The sequence below is a fragment of the Lepidochelys kempii genome, chromosome 16, assembly GCF_965140265.1.
Source record: "Lepidochelys kempii isolate rLepKem1 chromosome 16, rLepKem1.hap2, whole genome shotgun sequence".
NCBI classification, from domain to species: domain Eukaryota; kingdom Metazoa; phylum Chordata; order Testudines; family Cheloniidae; genus Lepidochelys; species Lepidochelys kempii.
This window is the reverse complement of record NC_133271.1, coordinates 19584819-19604019: the sequence shown is the minus strand read 5'-3', so window position 1 is coordinate 19604019 and position 19201 is coordinate 19584819. Positions and strand designations below refer to the sequence as shown.

General features: G+C 43.5%; 2 protein-coding genes across 5 annotated transcripts in view; both read right to left on the bottom strand.

Moving 5' to 3' along the window:
- GFI1B (growth factor independent 1B transcriptional repressor) overlaps positions 1-19201 on the bottom strand; it is a 528565-nt gene that overhangs the window by 321338 nt on the left and 188026 nt on the right. The window lies entirely within an intron of this gene.
- The window catches only part of CFAP77 (cilia and flagella associated protein 77), a 105849-nt gene continuing 93987 nt past the window's right edge, over positions 7340-19201 (bottom strand). For all 4 annotated transcript variants that reach the window (XM_073313871.1, XM_073313870.1, XM_073313869.1 and 1 more), the window contains one exon: positions 7340-8844. In XM_073313871.1, the coding sequence (XP_073169972.1) occupies positions 8722-8844 (123 nt within the window). In that variant the 3' untranslated portion in view covers positions 7340-8721. The remainder of the gene's footprint in view (positions 8845-19201) is intronic.

Below are 19201 nucleotides of genomic sequence, written 5' to 3'. Positions count from 1 at the left end.
TCTAGGGACGATTCTTAGCGCACCCTCCCCCTGCAGGGGCGGGGGCTTACCCCTTTTAACTGTGCTGTTTAACGTCGCTTCAGCGATGCTCAGCCCTGATCCAGGTTAATACTAAGCACAGCCCCAATGCTGCCATCCCCTGCCACCTCTGAAATTGACGCATGCTGTGAAATGGTCAACGAAAATCCAGGCACCTTACGCCAGTTCCTGAGAGAAGGTAACTGAACCCTTCCTTCCCCCGGGCTGTTATTTCAAACTGCTTGCCTATGGAGTTCTGATCTGGGGCTGGCTAACCGCTGCCTTTAGCCTCCACCTTGACATCGAGATTCCTCTGCCAACAGCCTCCAGGATTTTGGATACATACATGCTCTCTTTAATTATTGTTTTTTTCCCCTCCCCAGTTTCCTCCCTCCCAGCCAGGCTCAGCACACCAGCCGGGAGGGAAAGGAAAGCCCTCCGTTGAAGGAAATCTTGTTGTTAATCTGGTTAATTTCTTTCCCCCCTCGTTTTTAACAGAAAGGTTGGATAGTTTTAGTACTCCCTGCGCAAAGTCCATAAAGAGGCTTGTTTTAAGTGGCTTCTCATTCCATTGGAGTCTTCCTGCCTTTGCTCCGTTTCAACCAGAGCCAGGCCACGCTGCGGTCACTCAGCCCAAAGTCCTTTCAAAGGTGTGTGTGGCGGGGTTAGGCCTTTATCTGACACGCTTCAATTCTGACCGGACACCTGAAGTTGCCTTTTTGAACCGCCCATAGATTAATGGGGCTGATCCAAAGCCCAAGAAAGTCAAGGAAAAGACTTCAGGTGACTGTCAGGCGTCTGGCTCCATCCCAACCCCTTGGATCATTGCAAAAAATCTCTCTGCCGGGGGAGTTTAGAGTTGATACAAGTTTGGGAACGGGCAGCGCCTCTCCTAGCAGAGGTCAGGGCCTCATCAGAGCCCCGACTCCATCGCTTTCTCACTGGCGGCTCCGAAGGTGGTTTTTGAGTCGTTTGCCCTTTTTAACACGGTGCAGAGCACAAGTTTGGGACAGTCTCCGCCGGATTCCACCTGCCCCGAGGAGACAGGATTTTAAAATAAATAAGAACAATGGGGTCCAACCTACGAGGCCGGTTTTATGAATTTTAAAATCGGGTGAAAGAGACAGAAGTGGATCATAAAAGCTCTTTGTATTTCTGGGTAACCCTCCATTATTAGCTATGTTACGGTATCCCTCCCACGGCGCCGTCGCCTAGTATCCAGGCACAATAAGTAGCCAGGACTTTAGCCTCCCCCAGACAGAATCGGGTTAAACCGATTGTATTAGTGATCACGTTAACTGGATCGGGTTGATGAGAAACATCCTAATCGCCTCTTGGCTTAATTCTTTAGCTAAACCACGCAGCCTCCAGAGTGAACGAAATGAAAACCGAATCGGCCCCTTCCAGGGCTGTGCCATTTTCACTTTCCCCTGGTTATTTCTCACTCGCTTCATCCCCCCTTAGGCAGAGACCAGCTCGGGCTCTGCGAGGTCGCCCCAGCAGCCCAAACCCAACACCATTTAGGAGGCAGTTTTGGTTTTGCGCCAGGTCAGGTGTCAGGACAATGCAGTAGGCAATTGGCTTTTGAGATATGACAGGGCACGTCACAAAGCCATTCCCCAAGGGCTCGAAATCGAATGTTGCTAACAACAGCATACCATTAATTAATACACAAATATAAACGCTCAGTTTAGGGCGGGGGGGAAGGAAATTAATTCTAGGGAAAGTTGTGAAATTGGAGCCTCAGGTTGTATTTACTGGTAAAATATCAACATTAAAATGCGTTGGTAAGGTTCCCAGGCTAGGAGTCTTTCAAGGTCCAGCATAATCTGTCATCTCAACTTCATTATTTTTGGAGAGGAAATTACTACCTGTAGATTTGTTTTCATCCTTTTCAGAGTTTTTAAACAGTACACTAGGAAATCGGGTATTCTGCAGGCTCACTGGAATGAGGAGAGTTGATTTTAAGCTCTTTGGAGCAGGTTGTGTCTAAGGTTTCTAAATGAGGGATTATATTTATGTCTGGGTCTGGAACCTTTTCCTTTAACCTTCTACTAAACAGTCACTTGATGGTAAATGGCACTATCTGTAAATAAATTCTGTGGGGCAGGGACTGTCTTTTGGTTATGTGTTTGTACAGTACCAATCACAAAATGGAGTCCTGGTCTATTGCTAGATCTGCTGGGTGCTACATCATTAATAAATAAATATAATGAATGCATTAATATACATAAAGAATGAACGTTATGTTATGCCAGTTTTAGTCTCCCAAAGATTTGAACACATGCCTAACTTTGCCCATGTGAGTAGTCCTATTGACTTCAAATGAGTATTAATTAATTAGGATTTGACTTCAATTAAACTAATCAGTGTTGGCATGTGCTTAAGTTTTTGTAGGATCTAGACTTTTCACTGGCTCTACCTTCTAGCTGAATCTGGCACTGGGGGAGCCAATGCCGTGAAATATATTTAGAAGAACTGAACACTGGATGGAAGAATAATATAATAAATATAATATGATATGATATACTTTCCCCTTCTTATTCCTCTTCCATCTGAGGATCTCAAAGCACTTTCCAAGCAATGAGTGTGGTACTCAACCCTCCCTTTGTGAGTTAGGTGGACTTCAGTTAGATTTGCCATATAGAAGGGTAGTTAAGCATGTAATGCCATGAAGTACTGAGCACCTCTTACTGGACTGCCTTCATTTCCCATTGACATCAGTAGATGTTGAGATTACTCAGCATTTCGCAGGCCTGGGCCCCAGATGACTTGTTCTAGGTCTCACTGCTAGTCAGTGGAAAATCCAGGACTAGAACCCCAGTCAGTTGACTCCTAGGCCTGTGCCTTGACCACACACTGTATTTATTATATTCTAGTTCCCTTGGACTATGTTAGATCAATTGTACTGGAAACAGAGGATCCCTATTTATCCATAGCCACAGCAATAACCTGTGTAGTAGAAGCAATGCAAGCTTTCTCCATTACTCCATCAACATAGAATCATAGAATCATAGACATGTAGGGCTGGAAGGGACCTTGAGAAATCATCAAGACTAAACATGCCCGGTTTTTAAAAAATCTTTCCTCATAGATCAATTTTCTAAATATTTTATCATGTTTGTTCTTCTCCTCTGGAGTTTCTCCAGTTGTCCATGTCTTTCCTAAAGTGTGATCCCCAGAATGGGACACAGTTCTCCAGCTGAGGCCTCACCAGTGCCACATAAAGCACGACAATTACCTCTCATGTCTGACATATGACACTCCTGTAAATAGACCCCAGAATGATATTAGCCTTTTTCACAGCTGCATCACATGGTTGATGCATATTCAATTTTGTATTCAAATCCTGTCCTCTAAAGTGCTGGTAGCCCTTCCCAGCTTGGTGTCATCGGCAAATTTTATAAGCCTATTCTCCACTCCAGTATCCAAGTCATGAATGAAAATAGCGCATAGTACCAGGACTCACCTCTGAGGGATCCTCTTGATCTGTCCTCCCAGTTTGACAGCAAACCACTGACAACTATGCTTGCAGTTTGGTCTTTCAACCAGTTGTGCACCCACCTTATATTAATTTAATCTAGACCACATTTCCCTAGTTTGCTTATGAGACTGTCATGTGGGACTGCGTCAAAGCCTTATTAAAATCAAGCTATAACATCTTTATAGCTTCCTCCCTATCATGGATATGGCCAGTAATTTTTTCAAAAAGGAAATTAGGTTGGTTTGGCATGATTTGTTCTTGACAATTCCATGCTGGCTATTCCTTATTACCCTATTATCTTCCAGGCACTTAAAACGTATCTCAAACCTGAGCAAAGGGCCCCATTCTAGGGGCAAGGAAGTCAAGTAGTTCAGTTTCCATGGCCCATTTGCTCATTGGTCTTTCTGTTAATAATGTCAGGAGGTCAATATTGCAGTCCTTGCACACACCAGATGCTCACTGATTGCATCAGGAGTTTTGTCTGCATATAGTGTGCAAGGCTGGGTCTTCAGTGTCAAATGTGCAGGTTTCTTTTGTGATGTGCACTCTTGTCCAGGAGCAAGTGGAATGAGCCCCATCAACTCCTTTCACAGCATGCCACCATGAAGCCAGCAGCTGTCAACAACTTTGGGACACTGCTCATCTGGGACGGCGGTGGACTACTGATCAAGAAATGAAAGTCTGTGTGTTCTATTACCAAGCCCCAGGCACTATGGCCCTTAAAGGTATTTTGATGCCTAGCTCCCAGGGAGATACCTTTGAGGATCTGGGCTTAAATCTTTTAGTTAATGAGTGCCTTATTACAGATTTTAGGGCCTGATCCTGTGGGGTGCTGTGTGTCCTCCAGCTCCCATTGACTGAAGCAGGAGTTGGGGGCACCCAAGACCTTTGCAGGATCCGGTCCTTATGATAGGCTTGTTGCCCAGTGATTTTATACAACACAAGTGCAGCTGCTGTTAAAACCCATATTCCTGAGGCGTTTCTGTTCATAAAACACCAGGAGTGCGCTGTGCAAGCACAAAACCCCACTGAGTTTGAGCTGAGCCTCCTGCAGTGTCCTCATATGCCTCATATGCCTCACACCCAGGGACACGGCTAGGGGTTTGATGTCCTGTGCCATTGACAAACATCCATTCCTTCCTCCGAATCAAACTCCTCCTTACCTGTTAGAGCCACATCCTCAGAGGCACAGGGCATCTAAAACTCCCATGGGCGTTGTAAGAGTTCATCACTTCTGAGGATTTAGCTCTCACTGCCCTGTAGGTGACCGCCCGTCCTGTTTATGTGGTAGAATCAGACCTGCATGCTCCCGAGTGGGTGTGAGCTGGCAAAGAGAGCCCCTAACTCAGGGCAGGGGCTGTGAACTGTAAATGATCTCAGTCAGTTCGGGTGAATGCGTGCAGATATTTAAGGCAAGGAGATTTCAGGTCAGCCTGGGTGCTGTTATAAATGGAAGTGATCCTTTTTTTTTTTTTTTTTTTTTTAAATTAGCAGCTATTTCTTGTATAACTCTTGCCACAAAAAAGTCTTTAAACCACACCTGGAATTATTAAGAGGCTAACCTATAAAAATATCCCAGTAGACTCTATTAGGCTAAATTCATAGTTATATGATGACATGTAAACTCTGCATTTACTGCAAGGGGCATATAGTTCCAGCAGATGAGGGAATGCAGCAGGGTCGATGTGCTGTACTTGCGATATTCTAACACCTAAATGAAGATCTTATTAACTAGTAGAAAGGCCCGCAGAGCACAAATAGAAGGGAAGAGAGGGACAGGGGGTTCTGGGAAGATGATAACATGGTAAAGGGGAATCAGAGTTAACCTGCAGCTTTGTGCTTTGCAGAAATCATTAACTAGGAGGTGTTTGCAAAGAGGCCTCAGCTGTGGGGAACCTGCAAGAGCATCAAAATCTTAGAGTTACCAGTGGGTGTCACTACAGGACAAGCAGCATCCTGTAAAGAAGGGCTGGGGAAAGGGGTGGGGGAAGAAAGCGGATCTGAAAAACAGGATGCAGACCTGGAAATACCATATGACTAGGTGAGACATCTGCATATTCTGTTCCCCCCCAGCCCCTGCTTTGTGCAGTACCAAGATTCCCTTTGCAACAAATTAACCAATACATAAAACAGCTTTTAGAACTAGCTGACACAGCACTTTGCATTGTGATGTACAGATGAGAGGACCCTAATTTTCTTCTTCTGAGTGAACTTGGTGCTAGATGGGCAGCAGCAAGTTCAGCATCTCCTGCCATTGTGCCCCAACCTGCAATGTGAATGGGGTTCAGGCTCCATGGCCCATTCAGTCCTTGGCCTCTCTGCAGTGACTGACAATAAAGGCATTAGGGTGGGAATTGGTTCAAACTGAAGTGGTGTGGATGCGGGTCCAGTCGGACCTGGAGTGAGGTGCACCCACTTCTTTCTGAGCAGGCCACCAGATTGCAGCAACTTTTGCCCTTGGATTCAGCCTGGCAATCTAGAGGTAAAACACTCCACAGTCCATTACCAGCCAGTCCCCTTTAACACTCTTTTATTTGACTCAACCATTCTCATATTCCGTCTGGGCATCTGGCACCCACCACTGGGAAAACCTCAGTATTCCAGCCAGCAGGGACCCATAGTATAGTATAGTATGGAGAGGTACCTAAACCCCTTTCTTTTCACAATTTCATATGGAACAGCCTTGCAAGATGTAGTGATTGCCCAAACCCTATTAACTTCTATAGGAGTTGAGGGCATTCAGCATGTGGGATCAGACCCATGGAGCTTAGTTCTAGTCTCCTTTTCACTGTACTGACTTTCTGTAAGCCCACAGAACTCAAACAGCATTCGTTAGGCCCACGGAAAGTTTTTTTTAGCCCTGTACTAATGAAGCCCTTCTGGGGAGAGAGATGTTATTATCATGGTCCTTTCCCCTTTTACCCAGCCTTACAATGAGCTGACAGGTCACTTTACATGGCCAGGGAAGTTGTTTTCCTGTTGTTGAATGGCAGGTTGTGCATGAACCTAATCATAGTATATAGTTGAGAACTTGTTGCAAATGGTTTATTAGATGCATAGTGGCTTGGCTCCAGGATTCAGGTTATAAGCCAAATCACTTTTTAGCAAAACAAGACATTTAAGGCCCAGCCTTCTTCCTCCCCAGTGTGATGGGAAAGGTCTCTTGTTACACCCAACTTCTCTCAGCTCAGCACATCACATCACATCTTACTATTAGCCTGCCAGTTACTTTGTATCTGCTCTAGTAAGAGACCCACACTAGACAAAGAGAAATATATAGAGCACCTGTCTCTGGAACTGGCCTTTTATCTCTCTCTCACCAGGCTTAGCTGGGCTCAGGTGTGCTCAGGGTGGAGCAGTGAGGCAGACACTCCCTTATATAAATGGGTAGTTAAGCAGCAGATGCCCCTAGGGGCAGGGTCACTTAGAAATCTCAGACACAACACACCAGGCCTAGCTCGCCCCAGGGAGCTGCCAGTGTAATGGAGTCATCCCTCCAAGGTAAGAAAAGTGCTTGTTTGTCCCAGTGTCCAGATCAACAATCTCACTATTCATGCAGGACTCTGTCCCATTATGCATAGGTGCCAAAGGTCAGGCTGGAAAGTCTGATATTCTTAAGTGGAAGCCCTATGCTGGGCACCAGTTCTGGAACCATCAGTTTGATCTCTTGGCTGGCTTCAAGCCCACCCAACTCTCTATTAGAATTGTACATGGGGTTGGGTGCTGTGAGGATAAAACCCTTGAATGATTGTGAGGTGCTAAGGAACTGCAGTGCTAAGGGCTGTGTAAGGACTTAGCTTGATATGGCCACTCAATGAGAAAGGAATGATGCAAACAGATGTTTAAAACATTGTATTTAAATATAACTGGTACAACGTGAGACATGTTAATAGAGCTGAAAAGCAGAAAACACAGGAGTAATTCATTATTCAGCAAACAGTTTTTCAGAAAAGCAATTAAAGTGATCAGACCCATTATTCAGAGGCAATTTCTTAAGGTCATAGAATCATAGAATATCAGGGTTGGAAGGGACCTCAGGAGGTCATCTAGTCCAACTCCCTGCTCAAAGCAGGACCAATCTCCCATTTTTGTCCCAGATCCCTAAATGGCCCCCTCAGTGATTGAACTCACAACCCTGGGTTTAGCAGGCCAATGCTCAAACCACTGAGCTATCCCTCCCCCAAAATAAATCCCACTGGGAGTGGCCTTTTTAAACTTGCCAGTGTAAATGCTGCTCTTTAGGGGCAGGTCTGGGTCTTCATATGTGTTTGTACGGTGTCTAGCACAAAGGGGCATATAAGTGCGTTACTGTAATATTTATAGGAAATAATAAAAATTGTCATTACTTGTACTGAAGTTGGTTGAGCTTGTAAATTCATTTGGTAGCCCTGTGGAAAATGGACAGGCCTGATTGCTACAAGGAGCCAAGAGTTAATCAAGTACAAATGTCATCATCATTGTCTGGCTTCAAGTAAAGAGTTACTTTGCACTAAGGCCCTAATTCAGTAAAGTATTTAAGCACATACTTAAAGTCCAATTGAAGTTAAATACATCATTAGATGCTTTTCTGAGGGTGGGCCTACTGGAGGACTTATTTATCAATTGGAACATGTTGAAAAATATTATATAAATGATAAGATATAAGTCAGGGAACTAGGGACTGTTACTCCCGTCTAATGTACTATGGAAGAAAGAAGAGCTATCTTCAGTGTAGTCATGCTATGTAATCAAGCTAGTAAGGGTGGCTTTGTGCTACCATTTTGAATCCAAGGGAGAAATGCACTGTAGCATTATTAACCTGACCACAGTAATGGATTTTTTCCTGTTTGCCAGAAGCTGGGAATGGGCGACAGGGGATGGATCACTTGATGATTACCTGTTACCTGTTCTGTTCATTCCCTCTGGGGCACCTGGCACTGGCCTCTGTCTGAAGACAGGACACTGGGCTAGATGGACCTTTGGTCTGACCCAGTATGGCAATTCTTATGTTCTTATTTGATATGATAAGATTGGTTAAAATGCTTGCATATGCCCCTAGTGAAGAAATGTATATGGCAAGCCAGAAACTGGTAAATGTGCTGATTTATTCAGTTACAACATGAATGTAGCCTTTCTAAACTTGAAAAAATAATTGTACACTAGAATAAAAATCTATCTTATATTGCTAACTTAGTATTCTAACATATTACATTGTTCAGTAAATGACTTCTGTGGAGCTTTCAGGCGGCTGTATATATGCCCTGGGTAAGGGGACCACATCTCACAGGCATTTCTGAGTGGTAGACACTGAACGCCTTTTTATGAGCGTCACGGTCTGGAAAGGTACTGAGATGAGGACCAACCTATAATGAAAGAAGCAGATATATGATTGGTTACAGCGAGCAGAAATTCAAAGAGAAGAAATTTGTAATATGAATTGAAAACAGATTACAGTTTAGCTCATCGGCTTCAGTCTTTTTCAGAACATTATTCCACACTCTAAAGAAAGTTGCATCTGAAGAAGTGCGGTTTTTACCCATAAAAGCTTATGCCCAAATAAATCTGTTAGTCTTTAAGGTGCCACCAGACTCCTCATTGTTATTACTCTTAAGAAAGTCAATTAACAATTTTAAAATTAAGACTAACTCTCTGGTTGGCTGATGAGTATTTAATCATGGAGATAATCTTGTTAACATTCCAGAAACAAGTCCTATAACCTCATTACAACAAATCACTCATTTAAGCTGACATTTTCAAATGTCCATGGCTAGAGCTTGGCACCTGCACAAGTGGGCTCATTGTCAGAGGTGTGGAATGCATTCCACTCCTCACACTGAAGACACGAGGAAATGTTGTTGTTTTGGTAGCACCTAGAAAACCCAGTCAGGATCAGGGCCTCCTTGTGGTAGGTGCTGTGCAAACATACTTAAGAGACAGCTGTTGCCATGAAGAGCTTACAGTTTAAATGGACAAGAAGACATAGAGTGGGGGAAAGGGATGGAACATATTAGAAGAGTGATCAGAGTGATAGTTGGCAGACATCATATTAGTTCCCATGACTTTTTTTTAGAGTGGTGGGGTGTGTGTGTGTATACATATACATACACAGCAAATATATACAATATCTATGCATGTATGTGTGTGTATGAGATTGCCTATTTAGATTGTAAATTCTTCTGGGCAGAGACTAAGGCAGTCAAAGGGTGCGTTTAGATTATCAGCAACTCTGAAAATATGGCATTTAAGTGCTTTCATATGGATTTAAGTGCTTAACTGTAGACACTCACATTTGAAAACTCTGGCTATAATAAGTGTCTCAACATCACAGTTGTAACATGATAAATCTCTCTATGAGAAGAAAATGGGTATGAGAGAGAGATCCCAGAAGCTAATGTGTTTTCTCTTAAAAATTTGATCATTTTTTCAGTGTCTTTTAAGAGTCAGAGCTTGGGATTCTCAAACGTGTTTATTGTTGGGCTAACTCTACTTTTGAAAACCATGAGAGTTTTACCACTGATTTGAACTGAAGTAGAATTGAACCAGGTAGAATTGAAACTGTGTGCTTTTGAAAATTCCACTCAAATACTTTAGGGACAAATGGCATCACTTTAATATACTTGTTATTTCACATACAATGGTATTAATTTTTCCATTAGACTGTGTGAAACTGGACGGAAGTGCTACATTTTGCAACAATTCTAGTTTATATATAAATATTTGTTGTATTTCTCTCCCACCCCACTTCAAGTCCAGAAGCTCAAACTCCTGACTCAACTTCCTCCATTCCAACTCTTTATTCCCTAACTGAAGTCATGATATCATTTGTTACGTTGGCATTGCATGCTGTGAGAATGACTACCACGAGCAGAACACAGGAGCAGGGGAATGCATCGCAGGGGGAAAAAATCCCTCTTTTCATGCAGGGTCCTTTGTTCATAAATATAAAGAGGACAGAAGAGAAATAAAATGTTGTTTAAGCAGAATTGTTACTAGGTTTGTAAGGATCTCCTACAAGTTAACAGCAGTATTCTGGTGTCTTGTGTATAAACTACAGTACAAGTGGATGCATTCTATTAGTGTTATCCAGGGTAAATGCTGATTATGGTTGAATGAGACTAGTCCTAGAGTCAAAATTCCTACATTAACTTCCTGGCACAAGCTGACACCCTAAATTTGGAGGGCTACTTTTCACAGGGGTAATAGTTTAAGCTTAGCAGCTTCCAGAGCATCTGAACACGCTGCAGTTAGGTGGACCTGGAACTAACCCTCCAGACCTATAACACATAAACTCCTGGTTGCGTTTGAGGCCCTAATGACAGAGGCTGGCTGCTTATTCACTACCTCACCTGGGAACTTTGCACTGAGATTCCACCCTACTAACACCCAAATGTAGGAACAATGGACAATACGACCAGTTAAAGCCCTCCACAAACCTATGAACAGCCTAAGGCTTCTGACCTCGGTATGAATAAGTGGGAAGCACCAGGTGTAAGTTAGGGGCAAATTTTGCTTTAAAAAATGAGAAGTCCTCTGATAACAAGGGTCATTTGAGAAGTATGGATTAGTCCCAGGACAGTAATTATAGTCAAGACCGGGATGGCTTTATGTCAGAGGTCATGATATGACAGAGGTTGGTACAAGAAGTCAATGCTAAACTGGTGAATCCTAATCTCTGGCTGTTCCACTTCTAATTCTCATTTTAAGTGATGGACCAAATAACATTTTCTCTAGAGAACTCTGATAATCTAAACCATTATTCTGATGGTGTTTGAACTGCAATACTGAAGTCTCACATCTGATACACAAATTGAAACAAATCATGTGAGCGGGTGCTAATGTACAAAGTGCTTTTTTAAATGTCCTATGTTGTAGGGTTTTATAGTTGTAATTACTTTCAACTCAGCTCATTAAAAGCAACTTTTAACTGAAACCATATTTTAATGTCAGATCACACCAAGAATCTATACAAGCCTTTTGCAGGTGGATTGTATTTAACATCTGAGCTCACATCCAGGAATTACAGGGGAAAACCCTTATTATGAAAAATTAGAGATGCATATTTGTGGGTTACTTCCACATAAATTTCTCAATTACACAAAGTCCTTTTAGCTGAGAAGGAAGAAAAATATAAAGAGTCACCTACTGAGCATTAGCATTGTTGTGCAAAAGTCATTGCAAGTAAAGGCTGATCTATCGTTTTAATGGAGGATGGATAAATAGTACAAAAGACAATAAACACGGAGGGCCTGATCCTCAGCTGGTGAAAACTGGCAGAGCTCCAGAGTGATGCTGAGGATCTGCCCCTGAGACTTTTATTTTGCTCCAAGTATATAGGAACTAAATTTGTTAGAAATGTTTTACTAGAAATCTACATTTATATTACCACTTTAGCCCTTTGAATGTATAAAGTGATTAGTAGTATTTATTAATGAACAGGGCTCCATGGAAGAGTGGCAGAATAGTTGATTGACATAACTGGATTAAATTATTTGAAAGATTTGCTTTTGAGGATGAACCTGTTAAGGGATGCTAGGTGGGGAATGAATGGGGTCATGGCTTTTCTTGCCTAATGAAAGGACCTGCATCCAGTTGCCTGTTCCTTTTGTGAGCTTTACCCCAAACTACACACGTATGGGGAGGTGGGATCCAATCCCTGTATGACTCTTCATGTTAATAAAAAGGATGCCCCCAGACTCCCCCTTGTTTCCCCATCACCCACTTGATTTAATCCCTTTAGCAGGTGACAAAACCCTTTCTTAAGCTTCCATCACAGGAAAACAATCTTTACTCCCTTTCCAAAGCATCGCTCATTTACAGGATCCTAACAAAGGAAGGCCCTTTTAAGTTTTCTTAAAAAAAAAATCAATACAAAATAACTGTCATATTTGTAGATTTCTTTCCAGCGGAAAATAGCACACAATATGGAAGACAAGTACACACGTGCACTCTCACCTATATATACAATATCCCCATGCACACACACACACATATATATGGATGCAAATGATTTCCGTGAAGCCATCACTTGTGAAGCTTGACAGAAAATAATGAGAAACACTAAATCTTTTATAAGGTCAACAGTCGAGCAGCTGTCAAACAAGAAAAGAATTTAGCGAAAGAGCCGCAAAAACTTCCATCGCCTCATTAAACCCAACAGGCCCGGGCCTGGCGTGGTGAGGAGACGCCGGGGCGCCTCCGTTTTGTGTCAGTAATTTGCGGCGGAGGAGGAGTGAAGACGAAACAGTCAGCGCCGAAGGGGCCTAGGGGGAGGCTGGGGAATCGTTAACGCGCCAGGAGCGGCCTCGGTTCCTAATTGGAAGCATTGGGCATTATCAACGGAGGATTTGCCTCTGCTCCCTGACAGCTATCTGGGCCTGGAATGATAGCCCACTTGTCAGTGTAAAAGACCATTAAAAACAAACCATTTTGATTTAATTGGAGGCGGTGCGCTGGGGGCCCAGGTGAGGAGCCTCATCAGCCGATGCTGGCTGCTGATGCTTTTTTCCCCCTGTATTGATGGGTCCCCCTTGCCACCTCCCTTTCAAAAACTGTCTGGGAAAGAGAAAGAGGTACTGAAAGATCCTTCACAGTCACATTGAGAGCTGCTTTCAATAGGGTTGTCAACAAATGCCATGACAAGTTACAGAGCAGGAGGTATTTTTAAAGCAGATGTTATTCTGTCCACAGCTGCACCAAACTCAGAGAGTTTAGCATCTGAATTATTAGGGTTATAAATACTGTGGCTATTACTGTAGGTAGAGTGGTTAGCAAGTTAAATAAATGGAGGGTTATTTCCCTCCTCACACTCCACATTTTCTTTTCTAATTAAAAGGAAAATAAAGAGATTAAAAGACACAATGGGGTGTTTGTGTGTGGGGGGAATATTCTTATTTTGCTTCAAAAACATGAAGATATTCAAAAGCGACTAGCATTTTTTTTGTTTGTCTTGAGACACTTTAAAGGGGGCTGATTGGCAGAATGTAGCTGCTCAGCACTTTCTGAAAATTGGGGCCCTTTAAGATGCGTTAAGTTGAGCACCAAAAGTCCCTTGTCACTTGGCCTTGGGAGGGTTTAGGGCAGTGGTTTTCAACCTTTTTTCATTTGTGGACCCCTAAAAAATTTTCAATTGGAGGTGTGGATCCCTTTGGCTATCTTAGACACAGTCTGCGGACCCCAGAGGTCTGTGGACCAAAGATCAAAAACCACTGGTCTAGAGGAATTCACTCATTTGGACCTTCAACTAGCTCACCTTGACACTGGATCCAGATAACTTTCACATTGGCTGTCAGAGCATCCTGGGGAGTTAAGCCCAGGACCTTGTGCGTGCTGAGAGCCTATTCTCTAGACCAACAAACCTGTTGGTAAATGTGTCCTGTGTTGAAGGTAGAAAAGGGACCCATGGTATGAAACATCAGGTGATTTTAAAAAGCATTTGCATGTGCTTAGTTCATAGTGAAAGTAGTGATGGAGGTACCCTGCAGTGCATGCTGAGGACACGATTTGTATTACATGTGCAAAACGATGTTGAAAGCAAACTGGTCGGAGTCCATTTGCTCATGGTTAAGTGTCCCCAGGATGGGAAACACCAGGAGAACAGGCACCAGCTGCCAACCCTTGTTGGTAGCCAATGAAGGGGACAAGAATTTGAATGAATGTGGATACTGAGCTTACCTTCTCAGCCCTGAAGGTGTTAGTATGGGGAAGATTACGCATTGCCTGTGCTCTACCTTATCTTATGGACACTTTGAGGCCTTCAGTCTCCAGGGCTGTCAATCTGGCATCTTCCACCAGCACCAAAATCACTCCATTTTTTAAAAACAAAATGTGGAGGAAAAGCAATTTAAAACATAGATATTTTTTTACCCATCAAAAACAAGAGCTGGTCTGAGCTGCAAAGTTCAGTGTGTATGACTGGATCTCAGATTTTGGCATGGTTCGTTGAACGTACAGCGGAAGTGGACCAGTTGCAAATCAACTTACAAATGGTTCTGAGGTATTTGGGTTTAGGTTTTGGATTGGGCCTATCTCTGATCAGAAGATAAGATCTCTTTTTAACAGAGAACTTCAGGACCCGATCCGGCTTTCCCTTACATCAGTGTCAATCAGGAGAAGTGGAAGGAGTTGGAAGAGCAGTGGAGACAGTCAGAGGGAAAAGCAACGAGGGCCATCAGTGCACTGGGAAGGAAGGGTAAACTGAGGATTGCTGAAGAAGGCTTAGAGACACAAGGGGAGAAGTTACTAATTACACTGTAGACATGGAAAGGGATACTGGTGAAAATAGGATTACTGGGGTTATTAAATATATGGGAAGGGGAGTACCAGGGGCTGTGATCAGAGCTGCCATGCTGGGTGAGGTATCGGCCACCATTATGCAAAAGTGTTAGCAGAAACCAAAGTGATTTTAGTGCTTGTGGCCAACACTTGAGACTAAAGTCCTCAATTTATCCATAAAACAAGGATTGCACAGGCAGGAGTAAGATTCCCCTCACGTTGCCCCAACCCAGATCTGGAAGGGTCACCTGAAGGGTAAAATGGTAGTTCCATTTTCCATAGCCCATTCAATCTTTGGTGCCTCTGCTGAGAATATCTGCCTTAGGTTTTTATATAGTGTCTATCACTGAGGCATCTAACTTGCCTACAAGGTGCCAATTAAAGGCCATCGTGGTATTTGATGCAGAGCTCTGAGTCCACTAGGAACTGGACTGAGATCCACCAACTCATTTGACATAGGCTGCAAAACAACCCTCAGATGCTATTGACTCTTGGTCAGTCAATATTCTGACCGGAGTTAGATGTCAACTACAGCTTAGCATGGAAAACTCTCTTGGCCATTACTCTATTCTCTAAGAATGATCTAGATCTCCAGGAGATGAGTTTTATAACACCCTGAATGTGTGAAGTTTTTTGCTGTCCTCCTCAAACTTCTGAAGATAAATGCCAGATCTAAACAGCTGGCCCAGTGTGTATTACATATATTCAACACTGGTTATTTAAGCACAGGGTAAGGCTTTTCTGACAAGACAACAATTGCAAGATTACATGAGCTGTGCTTGTCAGTTCGGTTCCTTAGATAGAAATAGAGGTACAGCAGAAAAAAACAAACTCTACTCTTTTTTTTTTTTATTAAACCTCAACTGTTAATTTTTGTGAAGGATCAGGCTGTGAGCAGATATCCGATCCCTGGTGAGAATCAAATTCTAGAGCCCAGAATTTTGCTGCAACATTTATACGGTGGGGATTCCTTAATTACTTTCACTGGAAATTTACCTGACAGTGCTTTCTCAGGTAATGCAAGGCATATTCAAGGAGAGCTCCTCAGCCGTTGACAGTGTCTTTGATTTTGTGCTAGGTTGCAAATTAAGTCTTTTGCCAAGGTATCCTAACACTTGCTTGTCAATTGCTTATCGCTTATTCATATAGCGTATTGAGTGCAGCTTATTTTATCTGTTTGGGAAAGCAGTGTCTGTTGACAAATGTTTTGTCCAAAGTTGTTGTGGGATTTCTCTTTTTTCTTTTTCTTTTGTGCCCAAGTAAACAAGAATACTTTCCCTGAAAAGCGAGCCTGCATTCCTATGTGAGTTTAAACCTCTAATGAGTAAAGAGACACTAATGCGTGTCAATGACAGTGTGTAGGTATATTTATTCTGACGGGCCATTTCTTCTCTTTTATATCAGTGCAATCTGGAGTAACTCCACGCAAGTTGGCAGCCAGTCTGGATTTATACCAGTACAACTGAGACTAGAAGCTAGTCCAGACTGTCCAATTTTGGCTTACTGACATGCGAGCTTATTATTAGTATTAAACATTTATGTTTGAGTAGACCCAAAAGGCCCCAACCAGGACTGGCTCTCGCTGTGTTTGGTGCTGTACAAATGCTATATTTCAACAGCAGCTTCCTGCCAGAATCAGAATTGACACCTAGGACTAAATTCTGGTTAAACCAAAACAGGCAAATCGTGACCCTTAAACAGATAAAGGGTCAGATACATCCGTGATTGAGATATGAGGTCAGAAGCCAAGCTGGCCCAGTGCATTGCAGAGAGCTAGTCATCTTTGGAGTTGTCACTGATTAGATTGCTGTGGGTCCAAATTTACCCCTCTCATAGGGTTTGGTTTTAGTTTCAAAAGAAACTCAAAATGAAACGCAAAAATCCAAGCCAAATCCTTCTCCCCAGTTCTGGCTGCTCCAGGGTTCCTTCCCCAGGACTGCTCAGCCTACATCCTGTGTCTTCTTTCTAGAAAGCCACTTCCACCTTCCTTATATCCAGTGCATAACCGCAAAACACAATTCTTTCCAGCAGTATCCTTGCCTATTAGCAAGGTGAGGTTTTAGGCAACCACTGTCAGATTATGACAGCATGATTCATCAACTCACATGGTAATATTCAAGGAGGTGAGTCCAGCTTTTTTAGGTCCCCAAAATTACCTTAACCTCCTTTCTCCTTCTGAAGCTCAAGATTTTCATGACCTCTTCCTTTTCAAACCATTCCATATAGCAGCAAGGTATTCAAAAAATAAAAAAGGCTTTGTAGCAGCCCCTCTACAGCATAAATGCAGAGATGTCACTCTGTGCCCCTAATGTGGGAGCACAAGGTTGGTTTGTATTTAGGGGACACACAAGAACTGTTTGGTTCTGTTTGCTTTGACTTGCAGTTAGTTAGCACTGCAAAGGGTTGGTTTCTTTAAAGCTTGGGAATGTTTGGATCTGGGATTTCATACAGCGAAATTTGGGTCCCAAATTTCCTTCTTATAAATTTAATTACCTGGCTGCTACACGGAGTGTCTTGCAAAAAGGGCATTGCTGGAATCCTGACCTTCAGGCCTACAAGGAAAAACATCCTTATAAAATAATGGGAATTTGGTTTATTTAAAGGCAAAACAAGTTTATGGCCAAATTCTGGGTGGTTATGGGCATATATGTGTTCTAGCCAGTGAAACAGCTTGCATCGCCCCCAGTCCCGGCTCCTCTGATAAGTTACAGAAGAACTCATTCTGCACATCCTGTATGCTCAGCATTGCAACGGAGCATAACAGACGCTACCAATGAGTAAGGGAGGTGGTCTACGTATTTATGCACATGCCCTTTCTCAGTGGCTGGCCACTGATTACAATCCCTTGTGTATTTAGTCCCATGTCTAGAAAGGACAGATTGTCTAAAGGGCTCAAGGTGCATTTCTCTGGGCTGTACATAGCTGGAATTCCCCTGCATTCTGCAGCGTATGTGCGTAGTTGTATCTAATCACACACAAGTTTGTTTTTCACTGTGCAGGATTGTCCCTGTCCCTGCACTCGCTAGAGTGTGGTCCCCTCAAGACTAAGTTTTAGGAAGGAGAAATAAAATGGGCCACAGAGAATTTCTTGGACACACGAGAGCTGCATTAGCAAAACTGGAACCCAGGAACTGAAACAAAACTAAAACAAATCAACGGAAAAGTGTCCTTTCCCTTCTTTGGGTGGGTGGGTAGAGGCTTCCTGTTGGGATAAACAAGGGGTTAAGCCTAGAGCAACTGCCTGTTGTGTCTTATAAAAATACCACAAATCAGCAACTTTCACTAATGAACTGCACCTTGGTGTGTCACTGGTTCCCCACTATCCTGTTATATCAGCGAGCTGGGCAGTGCCTGCCAAGCTGGGGGCCCCAGGAGAATCCGGAATCAGGGTTAGTCTTCCACAAAGAGCTGTTAAGTAAGAACAAACTGTACAGTGAATGAAAGCTTGTAAATCAAATGGTTAGCTGAATAGCATGTGCCATTATTCTAAAGCAGTGGGGCTGAAACCTAAATCCAAACGACAATATAGTCAATTTTTCTATACTTTAGTGACTGAATGACTATGTAATGTCATGGAACCGTGGAGCTGTGGAGAATGGACAGAGGCAATTAGTGGAAAAGAGCAAAGCTCCTTCATTTCCTCCTCCTCCTCCCTCCCACCAGGCACTAGTTTGAGGTCAGGTGAAAGTCCTCGGTGGATTCGGTGTTGACTCCAGTCTAAGGGCTGTTGAAGATCTGTGCGCCCAATTTCTGCCCCTCTGCAAGTGACCAGAGCAAAGCGTATGAGAAATTTTCCTCTCCTTTTCATAAGCTTAAAAGAATAATGTAATTACCATAGGATTTATTCTTCCATTACAAGGATGTGATGCTACAGGGCGCTCAGCCCTCTCACTTCCCATGGAAATCAATGTGAGATCAGGCCTGATGTTTATAAGGCACCTGAAAGATGATGTACAAGGACAAAGTCTGATCATTAAGAGAGAGGAAGCTTCACACCATTTGCTCTCTCACTGCTGCTGTTGAATCTCCTTCTCTTGGAGCACCTACGGGGAAAAATTAGTGGGTGCTCTGCACCCACTGGCAGCCAAACTCCAACCTCCTGCCCCACCTCACCTCTGCTCCGCCTCTGCCTCCTCCACTGAGCGCGCCATGTCTCTGCTTCTCCGCCTATCTCCCAGCGCTTGCCACTGCCAAACAGCTGTTTGGTGGCGTAGCAAGCTCCAGGAGGGAGGGAGGGGGGAGGAGCGGGAATGTGGTGTGCTCAGGGGAGGAGGCGGGGAAGCGGCGGGGCCGGGGAAGGAGTCAAAATAGGGGCAGGGAGGGGGCGGAGTTGGGGCAGGGACTTTGGGGAAGGGGTTGGAATGGGGGTGGGACAGGGGGGAGTCGAGCACCCTCTGGTGTGAGCAAAGTCGGCACCTATGATATCCACCTCCTAGCAGAGCTGAGGCT